The sequence below is a fragment of the Cervus canadensis genome, chromosome 12 (genome assembly GCF_019320065.1).
Source record: "Cervus canadensis isolate Bull #8, Minnesota chromosome 12, ASM1932006v1, whole genome shotgun sequence".
Taxonomy (NCBI): Eukaryota; Metazoa; Chordata; class Mammalia; order Artiodactyla; family Cervidae; genus Cervus; species Cervus canadensis.
In genome coordinates, this window is record NC_057397.1 from 52,981,159 (window position 1) to 52,999,971 (window position 18,813).

At 38.1% G+C, this 18,813-nt stretch overlaps 1 protein-coding gene and 1 long non-coding RNA gene across 5 annotated transcripts in view; one reads left to right on the forward strand and one right to left on the reverse strand.

Moving 5' to 3' along the window:
• Window positions 1–8,082, reverse strand: part of EMC2 (ER membrane protein complex subunit 2) — a 49,000-nt gene extending 40,918 nt beyond the window's left edge. The window contains exons 1-3 of one of the 2 annotated variants that reach the window (XM_043483682.1): window positions 7,955–8,082; window positions 1,198–1,311; window positions 621–685 (exon numbers count right to left, since the gene is read on the reverse strand). In XM_043483682.1, coding sequence (XP_043339617.1) covers window positions 621–685; window positions 1,198–1,311; window positions 7,955–7,994 — 219 coding nt within the window. In that variant the 5' untranslated portion in view covers window positions 7,995–8,082. Of the gene's footprint in view, window positions 1–620; window positions 686–1,197; window positions 1,312–6,958; window positions 6,984–7,954 lie in introns of those variants that run through there. The other variant, XM_043483683.1, reaches the window with a different exon arrangement.
• An 80-nt stretch (window positions 8,083–8,162) lies between these two features.
• The window catches only part of LOC122451351, a 136,935-nt gene continuing 126,284 nt past the window's right edge, over window positions 8,163–18,813 (forward strand). For all 3 annotated transcript variants that reach the window (XR_006272378.1, XR_006272379.1, XR_006272377.1), the window contains exons 1-2: window positions 8,163–8,264; window positions 18,015–18,087. This is a non-coding gene — a long non-coding RNA (uncharacterized LOC122451351). The remainder of the gene's footprint in view (window positions 8,265–18,014; window positions 18,088–18,813) is intronic.

Sequence of the window (18,813 nt, forward strand, 5' to 3'; positions counted from 1 at the left end):
GATCAAACAAATCAAATTAAGAAATAATTATATAGATCAAATAAAGCATGTAAAATAAAAATGATGTAAGGCATTTAGAATAGTGCCTAGCATATGAGTGTTCAAAAATATAGCTATTATTATTTTACTTTAAAATTAATTAAAATTAAATTAAAAATTACTTTCATAATGCATCAGGCCCCACTTAAATACCTGGTATGAGTATTTTAAGTCATGTTCTGTACATGTTAGGATTTTCTAATAATTTTAAGATATACATTTAAAATATCTCAAAACAATATTTAATGTTATGTACAACATAAGTCATTTAACAACCCAAAAGACAAATTTGTTTTAAACTATATGCTTATTTTTAACTCTATAATATAGTATAAACCACCTATTAAGTAAAATACCTTCACCAACTAATTTAACCTTTGCAGTGAAACTGGGACACTAAATATCTACTTTTCAGGACTGTTAAAAATATATAAAAATATGATGTGTCCTAAAGTACCTAGTCAGTCCTACCAACTCAAGAGTAGCACTAAAAAACAGCTACAGAAAGCATTCACTACAAGCCACATACTGCTTATACATAATTCATGAAGGAAATTAAATATAAAATAAAATATACTCACCAATGCCAAGTCATCCCGACCATAGTCGAGGGCTGCAATCATCACCTGTTCATATATGATCCAAACTAAACACATAAACAGGAAGAAAGTGAATTTAATTAAAAATCTCACAACAGAAATTAGATAATGAATTCTTCTTGCTTCTGATATTTTAAAGAACATTATTTACAACTGAAAAGTGATTTATTATATTACATCTGGAATTAAAGAAAAAGTGTCCTGATATTTTTAGCAATGCATAATATATTAATATCTTACCAGGTTAAAAAAAAATTCAATTATTTAATATCTTCCCTGTTTTAAAAGATTCATTATGAAATACATTTTTGATCTGCCCAGAACTACAGCCTTGTGAGCTTTAAAACAAAAATGCCTATTTGATAGCTTCACTACTACCAATAATGATAAGCCCTTCTAAAAATAAAAGTTATCATTCAGCCTTCCTGAGAGGTGTTTTAAACAGTAATAAATCATGGATTGATATTAACAGCAGAAAAATCATAATGACAGGATTTAAAAAAATAAACTGTAAATGAAACATGTGCTGAGCATGAACATAATAGATTTAAAAACTTACTATCATCTCCAAGCTTAGAAGCATATTCACTAATTAATTCCTCTCCAACTTCCACAATTTGCTCACTATTTCGTGAGTTTTCTTCTCTCCATTTTCTCATTTTATCTCGCATTTCTGAAAAAAATAAGCTTGCAATTATATATACAAATTATTTGATTAATTTCAAACAAGTTGACAAGATGAAGTCAACTTCTTAAGTAAAGAAAATACACTCACAGTAATGTAAAATCTGTGGTGTCTCAAATTTCATAAAGTGGAAAATCAATTTAACAAGAGCAACAGATCCTTTAGAAGACTGAAATTGCAACTGATATTACAGCTATCTTTACTGTATGGCATGGATCCTCTATCCCTTCAGGCAACTATGGATCATGCTTTTTTGAGGTTAAAATGTTCAGAATTTGATAAAAGTTATGGATGATTTTTTCAGAACAATGAATAATGTTACACACTGAACTCTCAAAAAATTCAAAGTGCTCCACTGACTCAAGAATATAAAATTTTCACAATCAGGGTATCACATTAGGCTATCAGCACTGAAGGAATATTTATCACAAAACTCCCTTAAAAACATTACTACAACGGTCCATATAACATACAAATATACACAATTACATAAGGAAATCAACACAGAAAAATTAGGACAAAGAAAATTTTTGCTTATATATAAAGAATAAAATGAATAATGTAAAGTAAGGCCAAAGGCACTAGCAAATAACGAAAGTTGAGAGAACAATTTTGCATGTTTTAATACAATAGGGAACTCTGGAATTTCAAAGAACAGCATTTTGATAAAAGCAGAAATAATAACTAGGAGTGGGAGAGTACCTAATCCAGAAAAAAGATCCCTTTTTTATATAGTTAAGGTAGAATAAACTGTCCAATTCACCAGTTACCTACATGCTTTCTACTCTTACCTCTGAAAAATCTTAAATATTCATATAGTTACCTTCTTCCTTCTACTGACACACATGTTGTATAGATTTAAATAGCTGACTTAAGTTGTTATTGAATGTTATTGAATACATGAGTTAAATTATCAATAACAATATGCTATTCTTCTAGAGAATAAATAAAAGAGAAGCACATGGGATTTTCACTACTTTTATATGTACTATCTTGGTCCCCACAGTTCAAAGTCTACAAAAGAAAACAAAAATAATCATAAGATGAAAATAGACCCTACCTGAATTTACAAAAAAATGGTCTTAGAAAATCATGAATTAATAAGCGGGGACATTACTTTGCCAACAAAGGTCCCTCTAATCAAAGCTATGGTTTTTCCAGCAGTCATGTGTGGATGTGAGAGTTGGACTATAAAAAAAGCTGAAGGCCAAAGAATTGATGCTTTTGAACTGTGGTGTTGGAAAAGACTCTTGAGAGTCCCTTGGACTGCAAGGAGATCCAACCAGTTCATCCTAAAAGAAATCAGTCCTATATATTCATTGGAAGGACTGATGCTGAAGCTAAAACTCCAATACTTTGGCCACCTGATGTGAAGAGCTGACTCATCTGAAAAGACCCTGATGCTGGGAAAGATTGAAGGCAGGAGGAGATGGGAACGACAGAAGATGAGATGGTTGGATGGCATCACCAACACGATGGACATGAGTTTGAGTAAGTTCCGGGAGTTGGTGATGGACAGGGAAGCCTGGAGTGCTGCAGTCCATGGGGTCACAAAGAGTTGGACATGACTGAGCAACTGAACTGAACTGAATTCCTTCTACTGAAAACCTACAAATGAGCTTAACTCATTCTACACGGGAAGTAAATTAAACTGAATCTTAAAGACTGAAGAGGAATTGAGCAGGCAAACAAAAAAGTAAGTTATTCATACCCCACAGTTTAAGGGCTCAGTCTCATAAGACTGCTTCCATTTCAGAAACCAATACAAGCCCCTATACCGTAACTATCATCTGAAGTTCATACTCTTTGTTGACCTGGCAGATTATTTTAAAACAGGAAGAGTCTTGGGAATATAAATATAGTGTTTTACAGATCTGTTTCACAAAACTACACTCCTTGCCCGTACCCTGCAATGTCCTTTAAGACACTGTACAATTCCTTTCCATAAACTAGAGACTAAATGGGAAAAACTGGTCCCATCTCCTTTTTAGTCAAATTTCTCACTTATCCACTTACCAATAGTACTCAACTTTCCATTCCTACTTATTCATAACCAAGGTATATAAATGGGAAATCCCTGACTTAAATCATTCCCCTTTCACCTATTGTCATGTCCCCCATGACTTCTACTTAATCATTCAAAAATATATTAATACATTATTTTTATAACATTCTAGAAACAGTGAAAAAATAATCAACCCTTGTGCCTAAGAAGTCAACAAGTTAACAGACAAGCTGTAGACAACCACAAAATAACGTGATAAAAGACAGTGGTTATGTTTAGAGCACTAAGAAAGCAAGGTGAGGGGATGATTAATTCCACCTGACAAGGAGAAAGGTTAAGGAAGACACCTGTGATAAGTGAAACAAGCCCTAAGGATTAAAGAGAGTTTGTTAGATGAAGTCTATAGCAAAGAGCATGAACCATGGTAGACAGATAAGAGTATCTAATGTGCTAAGGGACTGGGAAATTTCCCAACACACCTAGATGAGGGGGAGATGGCAAAGGAAAGGAGTTTCTTCAGGACATTGCAAAATGGAGCTCAGGTTAATTCTTCATTTACATAACCTATTACAGGGGTGGAGAACATGTTTCTCTGTCAAAGACTTCTCCTAAGAGACCCTAAAAAAAAAACCTGAAGCTTCAGTCACCAGAAGAGGAAAAATTAAGAGAGCAGGGTAAAATAGGGAAGAACAAACATGACTCCACATTTGATCTACTCCGTTTAGTTTAACCTTTGTATTCTATTGCTCGTTATAAGTTAAGAATGCTGCATAATGGGAACAGTGCCTGGTGCAAAGTACTCAAACATGCTTAACATGTTATTTAGCATATAGATTAATACAGTAATCAGAGGGAGGTGTGGATGATTACCCACAGAAGACATTAAATCTTTTTAAAGCTCTTTGAAACTGATGAAACCTCTGAACCAACTTTTCCCAGAAATATGTACATGTTTAAAAACACATTTAGGGATGTTCAAGTGGGAGGGGCCACGGGTAAACCTACGGCTGTTTCACGTTGATATGTGGTAGGAACCAATCCTTCAATTAAAAACAAATACATTTTTAAAATAAAAATAAATAGAGAAAAAAACACACACATTCAATTTTGCATATAATTTCAGGGCATTCACAAATCACATAACATCTATGTCTGCATCAGTCAGGAGTCTATTGAACTCAGGATTAATCACCACCAATAACAGATTAAGAAGAGGGCTAAGGAAAGGGCCACTGAGGACATCAAAAAATAAGGAGCAAACGGATGTAGAGAATGTAGCAAAGTTCTGAAAAATAATAAGAGAGCCTAATGTTATTAAGAAACCAACAAAAGAATTTTTCAGAGGGAATGATCTGCAATGACAAATGTAGTATAGATGTACAAAATAGATACATTAGACTGGGCATTAGATCTCTAGAAATTTTACTGAACTAATAGAGTACTGAAACCAATTTGTGGTTGTTTGACTGAATAAAGAGAAGTAGAGACAGTGAGTATATACAACTAAAATCCCCTCAAACATTTTCAATAAATATTTTTTCAAACACTCATTCAATGCCAATTATAGGCCAGGCTTTGTGCTAGGCATCCTACCCATACTCTGCCCAAATACCCTATTCTCAAGAGACCTGACTTGACTACACCCTCCTTCAACTCTTTCCCACCTCCAAATTCCTCCATATATTTAATAATAATCATCAGTAACTTTCAACTGGCTGAATAAATAAACCATATACCTACCTTTTTGCAGAACCCAATAAAGACTAAGAGAGTTTTAGTATACATGTCTTTTATAAATATGTTATAAATTTTCCTATTACAAAAATCACACTAGTCTTTGAACTAACAATTCCCATTACTTAAATTAATGATGGTATTCAATGGAATTTGTAAGACGCACGTCAACTGACACTCCCTCCTGCAAAAAATTGAAACAAAAAAACTACCCCTGACGGTCCTCCCATCACCCTCTTGTTACCCTAAGTCTCTGAAAGAAAAATCTATAATACTTTTTCCTATAAGTGCCCGAAAATGCAATTTTAATTCTACTCACTAATTACAAATGAGCAAACGGTATACTGTTAAGTGAGTTGTCTAAGATACTAAAAAATCATTCCTACACTAAAAAAATGACTTATAGTCAGTCTTTATTTGTGATGATTTGTTAACATTCTTATATATATATGTATGTGTATATATATAATTTAGTCACACCAGGTCTTAGTTGCATCATGCAGAATCTTCTTTTAAGTTGGATATGCAGGATCTTTGGGGCTTTTTTTTTCTTTTGGTCATGGCTGGTAAAATCTTTAGATGCAGCATGTTCACTCTTAGATGAGGCTCATCAATAGTTCCCTGATCAGAGATCAAATCTGGATCCATGGCATTGGGATCGCAGAGTCTTGGCCACTGGATCACCAGGGAAGTCCCTAATGTTCATTTTAATCCTACTAGTAATTCAGTTAGTCAACAGATTACTGAGTTCCTCCAGTACCTCACGCTCTAGAACAAGAAAGGCTCTGGCCCTCTCTTCATTCTAGGAGAGACAAAATTTTTAAATGTAACACAATTGGGTAAGTATTTCAATAGTATACATAGTTAAATAGTATACATATTTAGTATATATGTATAATAGTATATATGTATAATAGTATACACATTATACATATTACATATACATATTTAAATAGTATACATACATAGACCAAGGGTAAATTTTGTTGCTTTTGTTGTCTTTTACTTTCAAACTTTCATGTGGGGATAGGAATAGGAGGGGGTGAGGGGTGGAGCCGGGAGGGGGGTGGGAAAGGCCCTCTTAAGTATGTATGTGACTTTTGAGGGGAATTCTAAGAAATGATAGAGTATAATGGGTAGAGTATAAGACTAGAACAAAGAGGTAAGAACACTTCCATCGGAAGGAATAGCTTATGTCCAGTCTTAAGACAAGAGGAATATTGCACATAGGGAATTCAACAAAAGCCAGTATGGCCAGATCAAATAGTAACCGGGAAAGTAACTTAAGATAAAGCTGATGACACAGGCAGGAGCCAGATCATTTTTTTAATATGTTATTTAATAGTTTATAAGCACTTCAACATATTTTTTCCCTTTTGTTCCTCAACAGACCTGGGAAGTAATTATTTACTCATCTAAGTAATTATGTCACTCATCTTTAGAATGTCCAGAGGGTAAGGTCTAAGCTACTCAGTTAAATCACCTCGACTGCATCTACTCATTTCCTGTGCGTCTACACATGATATTATCATCTAAGAAATTTATGTTGAACATACTTTCAAAATAGCACTTTCAAAAAAACCATGAACTATTTGAAACATTTTTTAAAAGCATTAAAAATAATAGCCACATAGCTACTGAAGGAATATATCCTGACACATGCCTTTTAAAACTACATTTTTACAAGTCTATCTTTCTCCATCAGATTATGAACTCCCTAAAGGTAGGGACTGTGTGTTACTTAATTGGGTATCATCAGGATCTAGCACTGAGAACTTAATACTTTAATATAATAGATTGCCCAATACGGGTAGAAACACGGTGGTTCACAGTATGCTAGAGGCCACAAAACCAATAATAAATCACTGAATTAGTTCCAGGATAAAGGAATTTTACCTTTTCTCATTATTGTTTGCAACTTTCAATATTGGAGAGATTTACTCGACACTGAACAACCAATACAACTCTCAGTCCACGCGTTATCAGGCGTTTTTTAATAAAATATTTAAATAACATCATTGAGATATCCGAACAAACAAGCTACTGAAGTCCACTGTGAAACGCTGGAAATATAAATTTCAATTACACAAATTCCATGCCTTAGAGAAACTCAAGGTTCTTTTCTTCAGCATGCACACCTCCCACTCAAGATTTTAAGAAGGGACAATCTCTTTCAGAATTGGTTCAAAGTTTGACTGCTTCCAAATTTAAAGACAAACTCCACCTCAGATTAAACAAGAATTTATTCCAGCTTCAGAAAAGGAATTACTGGCAGGGAATAAGAAGCAAGTTGGGTCGTGTGTGTAAATTCGTCTTGAGGGGAGTGGGACAGGAGGATCAGTTTAAAAGAGGGGAATCAGAAATCCAGTTTTGAAGAGAGAAGGGAATGTAAACTAGCAGGGAAAAGAATCAGATATGTTTACGGGTTTTCCACACAATTTACTACACAGAGTTGTACCCCTTACAGAGCATTTGAAAGACCTTTACAGGCCCTGGATTTCTCTGCTGCAAAGACGCTTCAGCGGGCAGCGATAGCTGCCTCCTCCGCGCCGCCCAGCAGCCACAGGAGAAGTGTGACAGCCCCAGATCCCGGTTGCCTTACAGAGGAAGCTGCCCTTGGCCGCTGGATGGGAGCGGTGGTAGGCCGGTTGGTCAGTCAGTCTACCGACCCAAGCGGTGACGACCACCGCAGACTTCAGTCAGAGGCCGAGCCAAGGAAGGGGTGAGCCTCCACCTTCACCTCAGTCAGCTAACTACCTCAGCTATCACCTCAGCTCGGCCGAGCCAGAGCCGAAGAGAGATCGGAGAATCCAGGTCTCCGAGGGCAGCAGGTACTCCCGAGCCGCTTCCTGCGGCTTTCGGTCTCTCCGCGGCCACCCCGCCCTCAGTTACCTTCCCAAGTGACATCGTACAGCTCTGACACCTTCGCCATCTTCTCAGACCCTGAAGGCGGCCGGGCGAGGGGGCGGGGAGACGTGGTCACGCGACACGATACCAGGCAGTGGCGAATTACGATACCACTTTTCATTGGCCGAGGGAGCGAAGGGGGCGGGATCCGTTGCGCACGTGCACGCGGCTCTGACTAGGGGCAGTCGGGGAACTGGGCGGGGCGAGCTGGGAGGCGGAGCGAACTGGGAGGCGCGCGGCGCGCTGGGACTGTGAGGACGCCCTGGCGGAGCCGCTAGAGCCGGCTTGTCTTGAGGTGTGTGTTTTACCATGACTTAACAAAAGCTGGGTTGCTTTCTTTCTTTCTTTTTTTTTATGTATGCCATCCCCGGTTTCTCATTTTTTTCTACATGGGTGCTTCATTCTCTATTCACTCCCTAATGAGTACCTTGTTCTCTTCATGACCTGCTGCAGTGCAGCATTCAGCTCGAATCTCATCTGTGCCCAGCTTTACTCCGTCCTTGAAGGGATTTGCCTCGATTTCTTTTTTAATGTTCGGCAGAACTAATATACTTCAAAAAATGTTCGTTAAATCTGTTCGAGGAACTAAGCAGGGCTCTGTGTTTGCACATTATGCCTCTGTGGCCGAGGACTTAATGTTCACACGAAGGGCATCGTGCCAAGCTAAACCCTTAGTTAACGCTCCCCGTGCGTCACTGGTCTGCTTGCCACTCTAGATTTGAAACTCCATAGAAGCAACCGGTATGTAAATGATTATAAGGAAATATGAATGAATGTACAAATCAAATGAGACCTTCACAGCCCCTCCACTTCGCTCCTCCTCTTTAATCGCATGGGGGAGCCTCCAGGCTAATTGCTTTCAGGAAACCTTTGGACCTGGTCTACTAAAGCTAGGGAAAAAAATGTCTGCATTGGAAGCAAAATAATTGAGGGTCGTAAGCGTACATTTGGGCTTCCCTGGTGGCTCAGACCGTAGAGTTTGCCTGCAATGCAAGAGACCCGGGTTGCGTCCCTGGGTCAGGAAGATCCCCTGAAGAAGGGAATAGCAACCCACTCCAGTATTCTCGCCTGGAGAAGCCAATGGACAGAGGAGACTGGCGGGCAACAGTCGGTGGGGTCGCAAAGAGTCGGACACGACTAAGTGACTAACACTTAGGACGTAAGCGATTGTTTAGTATTTGAACCAATGAGAACGTAAAAATGTAAAGGGGAAATACGTAAAGAGAAGAAAGAAGGCTAGAAATCCCTGCATGAAAGATAGTTGAAGGCCAGTGAAGAGGAAACAGTCAAGATATGAGAAAAAAGGAAGACAGAGAGTCCTATCCCATATGCCAAAGGAATAGTTTAAAAAAAAAACACAAAAACCTATCAGTGGCACCTGCTCAAGGGAAGTTGCAAAAAAGATAGAAAAGACTACTAAATTTATAAGTTTGGTTTAGAGTCTGAATGAGATTCACTGTCTTCAGACCAGACCTTTAAAAAAGGCTTCATTCAAAAAATTGAGAAATTCCAGGCGCCATCATTTAGTAGCTGCTTGACTTCCAATGTATGTATTTTTTAATATGAGTTGCTTAGATATAAAGAGAAGCTACTCATCAACATAAAAAGAAAATATCTACTTGAGTTGTTATCAAGATTAAAAGAGATACTCCATGACACTCAGGGAAGTAACAGTCCTGCGGCTATAAATAGTATTTATATACTGATGCCCAAATGTACAAATCCAGCAGTCCTTACTTCTGCCCTGAAACCCAATTCTACTTTCTTGACATATCCACTTAGATGACTAGTACGTATCTCAAATTTAACACCTCCCAAACAGAAGTCTGGGTTCCTGCCATCATGGCCCCCATCAGAATTGGTGAAACATCCACCTGGACTCACAAGCTAAAATTTTGGCAACCCCCTTATGTCAAGTCTGTTAGCAGATCCTGTATTGTGTGCTTCCAAATCCATCTGTTTTTTTCTTTTTTGTCCCCGCTGCTACTACCTTAATTGAAGCTAAGATCGTCTCTCACCTGAATGAGTGTCACAGTCTCCTAACCTCCTTAGCTTCATTCTTGCTGTATAAATCTATTTTCTATACAGTAGTCCTACTGGTCTTTAAAAGAAAAACAAAACAAAAACCACAAAAAACCCTTTGCTTACAGCTCTCAAATGGCTCCCCACCAGCAGCAAAAATATACTCTATAGACACTTTACCATGGTTTACAGGGTTTTACTCAATGCAGCTCCCTCCTACATCCCTTCCTTCATATTTTACTATTCTCTTTTCACTAGATCCCAACCATTTTCATCTATTTCTATTTCTCAAACATGTCAAATTCCTATCTGCTTTGGGTCTGGCATTTACCCAGAGGGCATGAAAGCCCAAGGAGTTGTCTTTGAATGACTTACAATGGGTATAACAAGACCCTCATGCTGGGAAAGATTGAAGGCAGGAGGAGAAGGGGATGACTGAGGATGAAATGGTTGGATGGCATCACCGACTTGATGGACATAAGTTTGAGCAAGCTCCGGGAGTTGGTGATGGACAGGGAAGCCTGGCGTACTGCAGTCCATGCGGTCACAAAAAGTCGGACATGACTGAGCAGCTGAACTGATAACAAGTACATCTAATTGAGGGATAAATATTTTCCACTCCCTTTAACTAAATGCCCTTATAGCTAGCTACAGTTGTCTGTCATACAATAAACTGTATGACATAAGGTTAAAAGAAATTAATAGAGTTTTTGAGCTGTAAACTAGCATAATTTCATTTTAGATTTATAAGGAACTTGTGATTTTTTTGGAAACCATATGTCAAACATTTTTGCCTGGATCTTACATTAAGGAATACATTTTACATCACACAGTGTGCATATAGATATTTAAAACTGAAACAGCATTTGCACACTAGCTTTTTAATGTGTCTTGTCTTATATTGGGACTTCCCAAGTGGCTCAGTATAAGTGGTTAAGAACCTGCCTGCCAATGCAGGAGACATAAGAGATGCTGGTTTGATATCTGGGTTGGGAAGATCCCCTGAAGGAGGGCATGACAATCCACTCCAGTATTCTTGCCTGGAGAATCCCATGGACAGAGGAGCTTGGCAGGCCACAGTCCACAGGGTTGCAATGAGTTAGACACAGCTGAAGTGACTTAGCATGAATGCAAGTCCTCTATATTTTCTATTCAATTTGAGTCAATTCCATTTTATTTTATAAAAATATTTGTTATGACCCAGTAATAGGGTAATGGCCCATATTTTGAAAATCACTAATGGACATTGTTCGTGTTTCTTAATCTGAGGTCCTGAAATTAAATTATTTGCTCAAGTTCTTGCTACTTGTAGATAACAAAGATGAGAAATTCATAGGGAGGAGATGAGTTGTTTGGTTCATAGATGAAAGATGAAATATTTACAGGAAAAAATGTGTCACCAGTAGTACTCTCTGAAGTGAGGAAAGTGACTTTTCATACTTTATGACATCTCAGATGTCCAATAAAACTTGCTTTCCTCAGACATACTTGGGAAAAACTGGCATGTCAGTAACAAAACTTCTGTATTCTTTTTAAACATTTTATAATGTTATTATAAAATAAATAAAAAGAAATATCTTCTATAGATAAAACCATAACCTTGGAAACATGAACATCAAGCATAGATTCTATAAATCTACCTTTACAAATGTTTTCCAAGTTGTACCTTTCATCTTCCCATTCCTTTGAAAAGGTTTTCATTCGTGCATATTAAAAATTTTAATCCAGTTTATCTGATTGAACAGCTGCCTAGTATTGGTAACAAATATCAGGAAGCTATCCAAGCAGACAAATATTAGATTATGCCATGTCCAACACCATAGGAAGTACTGTTTCATTTAATGATTTCAACAGCAGAAGAAAAAGGGACATGGATGTGATCTATTACATACTTTTTAAAATATGAACCTATCATATAATTTTCATTTTTTTCCTACAAAATCATGTTTGAGTAGTTAGAATATCAACACATCAGAATGAGTTAGGGTCAGAAAGGAATAACTTCGAATAAGCTCACATATACTTTGAGGTAGGATAAGCTTTGATTATTTATCAAGCCAGATTGCCCCACAAAGTGCTTTAGAGGGCTTCTTTTTTGTGGTCATGGTTTACTTAATTAATGTTTTCAGACATTATGAAAGACTAAAGCAACTTCTTAAATTTAATAAGTTTTATGACATAAAATGTACATTAACAGGACAAAGCATAATACCATTGTAATTCATTTTTGCAGTCTTCAACATAGTCATCAGATCTTTTATTTAAAATCTATTGTCTGCTTTGTTCTGTCTTAAAGTGAATTCAAATATTCTACATCATGAAGCACAGTTTATAACCTTGATTTACTACTCTGACAATTATCCATCAAAGTAAATTAGTCTTAATGCAACTCTCATATAAAATTTCTCATAGCTTTTAAATTGTGTTATTGTTTCTAATTAGTGAATAATAACCACAATCCCTTTGTATTTAAGGGAAAATGCTACTTGTTTCATTTTGACAATAGATTCTTACTGTGACATGTTCATAGCTGAAAGAAAGTTTTGCTTAGAGTTTTATTTACCAAGTCCAGATTACTATAGAGTTGTTTTAGGAACCTTCTGAACCTTGTTTTTTGTTACATTTTTTGAAAGTTATGTAATTTAATACATTCCCACAAAACCCAAGAGCCTATGCCTTCTTTATTGGCACAACCACAGTATTTAGGCACCCCTGGTTTTTCCAAGTTTGCCATCATTTACAATATATATGCTTTAAAATTTGCCAGCCATTCATTTCACATATAACTACATTATTAAAAAAAAACAACAAAAAAAAAACAAAGGAGAATCTCTGGGAAACATTTCCAGTGAAATCACTTTGGTCCTTTCACAGTAGAATTCAGACTGATAATTACCCCTTTGTGCCATGGTTGTAAGAATGAAGAGGAAAGCACATCCAGAAAGAGTACACCCAGAATTTCTCCCACACGGGCAATAAATTAGAGCTATTTCTTTTTGAGATTTATAACTATACTTAAAAGTCCACTTTTTCAAATGACATTTATTTAATTTCCCCAAAGTGCATTTTCTGTTCTGCTACACACGTACATCTGTGCATATGTAACAGTTCTTTTGCAAAAATGTGTTTTTGTAAATATTCCTTTGGGTATCAAACATCCGGGAGTCTCTATGTACTATCACTGTGACCTGGGGGTCTCTGGAACCCATCTAGACTCCACTTTCTACAATAGAACTATAACTGAATTCTTTACTTGAAAAATATTCTTGAGTGTATTTTTCACTAAACAAAAGTCACACAAAAATATGCTGAATATTAACATATATTTTTATAGTAACATTTTATCTTGTTGCAGATGTAATTTTCATTTTTTGACCACCCCTCTCTTTGGTGGTTTGGTAGCATCACTTTACCCAGAAGTGGCTAAGTTATTTGCTCAAACCTACGTCTTACCCTTGCCACTAAGCCACCAAGGTCATCTTTACTGGCCATCTTTTGCTTTTTAAGATCATGCTGACCAGCCTTGGATAAAGTTGGCTTTTAACCACATTGGACATAATGTGGCCCTATTTCAGATCATAAACCATGTGCTTTTTTTTTGCTTTTTTTTTTTTTTTGCATATAGGAGGGTTCATCTAGTCAAATTCATGGATTTATGTAAGAAAGAGACTGGTTTCCTGGCAGAACATCTCTTAAGAAAACTGACCACTCTAAATCCATTCCACTGACCCTATCCAGCACCACCTCATTCCTGAGGAAACAGAATAATGTCAACATTTTAAAAACTTTATGTAACATAATTTTCTAAATTGTACTTACAATTTTTTATCTTAAAACTGTGAAGTAAGGAACAATATAGGTATGGCCCCAAAGCTGCCATTTAGTTCAGATTGTTCCCAGCTGACTAGAAATTCTTTCAGCATTATAATATTTTAGCTTCCTCTGTTCATCATGTTTCTATTATTATTTCTTTTGCATCTTTTAATAATCGGCTTGAACATTGGTCATGTGGGTGGGGTGGGAGCAGGGACAGGCAAAGCAGGAATGATTTCATCTGATGCAATTTTTCTAACAATAGGAAGATTATGGAATATTAAATATAACCTCAATCTAATCATGAGAAAACATCAATCAAACCCAAACTGAGAGCCGTTCTATAAAAATAACAGATAGTGCTCATCAGGGAGTGGCAGTGGCATTACATATAGCTTTTCTGAACTTTTAGACAATTTATTGATTTTAAGCACTCACTGATAGATTCTAATGTCACATACTTAGTGGAATTCAGGGTATGGATTTAGGTTTATGAAAGAACCCCCAAAGTAGTTTTATTAATTATAAATTGTACATACGATGCCATAGAAGATGTAGAGCTCCTTTACATTCTAGGTAATAGCAGTGGATTCTTTGCTAACATACATGTACATTGCTCTCTTCTACAGAACTTGGTGAGTTTTTATCCCAGGTGGAGGGATATAAATTAAGTAATTTGAACAAGTTATTTTAATTTCATCGAACCCTAGTTTTCTCATATGTTAAATGAGCATAATAATATTTGATCATTAATGAGGATTTTCCCTGATGGCTCAGTGATAAAGAAACCACCTGCAATGCAGGAGACCTGGCTTCAATCCCTGGGTTGGGATGATCCCCTGGAAAAGGGAGTGGCTACCTACTCCTATATTCTTGCCTGGAGAATCCCATGGCCAAGGAGTGTGGCAGGCTGCAGTCCATGGGGTCGCAGAGTCAGACACTACTGAGTGACTAACACACACACAGGTAATAAACAAAAAATTCCTCATGCAACTCTAGCATATGGCATAATAATACTCTTAGTGTTATATACAAGTTATTGAGTACTTATATATGAGGCACTGTACATTTGTAGATTCCTGTTTGTAGATTATTACATTTAATTCTTAAAACAACCCCACTTTACAGATGAAAGAACTTAAATAACTTCCCCAAACACTTCCTCCATCACACAATAGGTTCTTAGTAATTAGTAGCTCTGTCATTTGGGGCCTCTGAGAAGCAGATGATGGGGTGGGAATGCAAGAGATTTACTAGGGGAAATTCTGTGTAAAAGATAAAAGGGGAAGAAAACAAGATTGGATAGGGAATGCTTTCAGATCATGATGCATATCTAATACCTGCAAAAGGAGAGTAGGAAGCAGAATTGGACAGAAAGTCTCAAAGAGTCTCATGATTTATGTCTAAGTATCAGCCAACTCAATGAGAAAAGCTCCTGAGCAAAGATTACCCATTACAATAGTCTTATGGGCCTTCCCAGTGACACTAGTGGTAAAGAATCTGCCTACCAATGCAGGAGACATAAGAGATGCAGGTTCAATCCCTGGGTCGGGAAAATCCCCTGGAGGAGGACGTGGTAACCCGCTCCGGTATTCTTGCCTGGAGAATCCCATGGACAGAGGAGCCTGGCAGGCTACAGTCCATAGGGTTGTAAAGAGCTGGACATGACTAAAGCAACTTAGCACACATCAATCTACAGTGGGCAAAATAGCCAGGCCTTAGTACCCCTAATGGACTTCCCTGGTGGCTCAGATGGTAAAGTGTCTGCCTATAATGCAGGAGACCCGGTTTCAATCCTTGGGTCGGGAAGATCTCCTGGAGAAGGAGATGGCAACCCACTCCAGTATTCTCACCTGGAAAATCCCAGGGGGAGCCTGGTAGGCTAAATGTTCAGTCATTGGCTGGAGGCTGCCTGGAAGGGCATCACCTCAGCTCAGAAGCTGAGATAAATCCTGAAGCCTTTGACAGCTAGAGGCTGCCAGCTCCCTGCCCTCCTTGCAGCTGAATAGCAAGTTCTTTCTTGAAGATTCTAACTGCACCTCCATAACTGCCACAGTAACCATTATCATCCTTCTTCTTCCATTCTGGATGTGAGCTTCCATTTTTGATGAGAGGTAGGGGTGTGTGTTCACCTGTAGTAATAGCTAGACTCAGAAGCTACTTGACATACATAGCTCAGAAGCTGTTAAAAAGCTATTTGACATATGAAAATTTTATTTCAAGTGCACGGAATGTCTTTTACTAGTAATTTATTAATGGCTCAGCAATGGTTGCATTATGTTGAGGAAAAGACATGGTGAAATATATCCAGTCCACAGAGGCTTGAAATTTTATGTGTTTTTTTATGAGATGCAAATCAGGAATTATTCACTTTTTTCCTGGGTTGGGAATTATGCTACCTTTGAGAAATTATCTAGAACTTCATATTTCTTTTTACTCAAATTCCAAATATATCCAAGTAACTTAGAATTTTTAAACATCTTCCCAAGAATAACAGTATAACTCTCAAAACTGGCAGCATTTCTAAAATTCTATAACTCAAGATCTCCATGAAATACTAGCAAATTCCAAAGACATTGACTGAAATGCTTCTTGGTAATTCACTGGGTAACTGCCATACTCTATCATTGATGATTGTTTGTTAATAAACTTAAGCAAGACTATAGTTTCTCACTACTTGTCCCCCAAACAGATAATTGATTACAGGTCTGAAATATGAATAGGACATGAATCCAACAACCCTCACTGTCATGCCACTCTTCCTTCTGAACGCTGAGGCAGCCCTAGTTAGTATCTGCCTTGCTGCACAGATGCCCTTCTAGGTAGGACATTACGTGTGTTTCACATTCCAGGCTGCCAGAAGGACTGATAAAGTGAAATCACTACCTAGTGGGAAGAGGCAGATTGCTTCCAAGATTCACATTCTGAATAGCAAAGTTATTGAAGGATTTTACATTTTAAAGAAAGAATTAAAGCTATAAAGGAGTGGTGAACAAAAGAAACTTTATGTTAGTTATTTTCAGGGAACAGTTACATTGGACACAGCAGTCATGAATCTCAGTACACAAAATCACATGTGCAAGGACAAAATATGCATTCTTATAAAACTCAGTTTTTATTCTTGGAAGAAGAGAGAAATTTAATCTCAATTAGGTTGGAATTTGTCCTGCACTTCTCTGACTCCGACTCTTTGTCGCTCAGTTATACCTGACTCTTTGCCACCCTTTGGACTGTAGCGCACCAGGTTCCTCTGTCCATGGTATTTTTCAGGCGAGGATACTGGAGTGGATTGCCATTTCCTTCTCCAGGGTATCTTCCCTATCCGGGAATTGAACCTTCATTTCCTACATCTCTTGCATTGCAGGCAGATTCTTTACCCTCTGGGCCATTGGGGAAGCCCTGCACTTTTGCCTCCTCCCTTTTCAAGGCTACTCTGACTCATGTGAAAGTGATTTGCAAAATATTTAACAACCCATAGGGCAAGATCACCAACTGTGGTTCAGTTCAGTTCAGTTCAGTCTCTCAGTCGTGTCTGACTCTTTGCGACCCCGTGGACTGCAGCACACCAGGCCTCCCTGTCCATCACCAACTCCCAGAGTTTACTCAAACTCATGTCCATTGAGTCAGTGATGCCACCCAACCATCTCATCCTCTGTTGTCCCCTTCTCCTCCTGCCCCCAATCTTTCCCAGCATCAGTGTCTTTTCCAATGAGTCAGCTCTTCACGTCAGGTGGCCAAAGTATTGGAGTTTCAGCTTCAGCATCAGTCCTACCAATGAATATTCAAGACTGATTTCCTTTAGGATGGACTGGTTGGATCTCCTTGCTGTCCAAGGGACTCTCAAGAGTCTTCTCCAACACAGTTCATAGCATCAATTCTTTGGCCCTCTGCTTTCTTTATAGTCCAACTCTCACATCCATACATGACTACTGGAAAAGCCATAGCCTTTGACTAGATGGACCTTTGTTGGCAAAGTAATGTCTCTGCTTTTTAATATGCTGTCTAGGTTGGTCATAACTTTCCAACTATGGTAGGAGTCTACAAGATGGCCCCTGGTTATTTTCACTCCTGGTTAGTATACCCTGTGTAGTCTCTTCCACAGTGATAGGGATGACCTGTGTCATGAGTTGGTTATTTCAGAGATGATGGAGTGTGACTTTGAAGGCTAAGTCATGAAAGACATTGTAGCTTCTGCCTTGCTCTCTCTTAGGTCACTCATTATGGGGAAGGTGGATGCTGTGTCACTGCAGACAATCGAGCAGCTTCACAGAGAGGTCCACATAGTAAGGAACTGAAGCCCCCTGCAACTTGCCAACCATATGAGTGGCATACCTTAGGACTGGTCCTCCTGCCCCAGTCAAGACTGTAGACCCAGCTGACATCGTAACTACAAACTCATGATATACCATGAGCTAGAGCAGCTCAGCTCAGCTGCTTCCCAATTCCTGGTCCACAGAAACTCTGAGATAGCAAATCATTATTATTGCTGTAAGCTGCCAATTTTTGGAGTACAGTGTGCTATGACGTGAGATAACTAATACATCAACCAGTCAGAAAGGATGCAGATGAGAGATTTAGTGCTTAAGAAGCATCCTGGAGGTTCCTCAGCCATCCCAGGCTAGTCCTTTAGGGAGGATAGGTGATTCTGGGTGAATGACTCTGAATGAAAACAAAGTACTTTGATAATTTATCAGCCATTACAGCCATACAAGTTATATATGAGTCATGCTTATGTAGTCTCAAGGCATTGGGAAGTCTGCCTGGTTTTCCAGTTAGCAATACAGCCCTTGTTTCTCTCCACAAATGCCTGTGGTTCTCGTGACTACTTTTGGATCCCATGGGAATTTGAAGCTCACTCTCTGGGCATACCTTCCTGCCCTTTATTTTTTTTTTAACTAAGTGCTCTCGCCTTCTTGAGACTCTGGCTGGATATATGGCTTCCTCCCCTGGAACCACCAAACTGCTTTAATCAGCTCCCCTCAAGTATTTTCTTCCTATCTACCACTCCT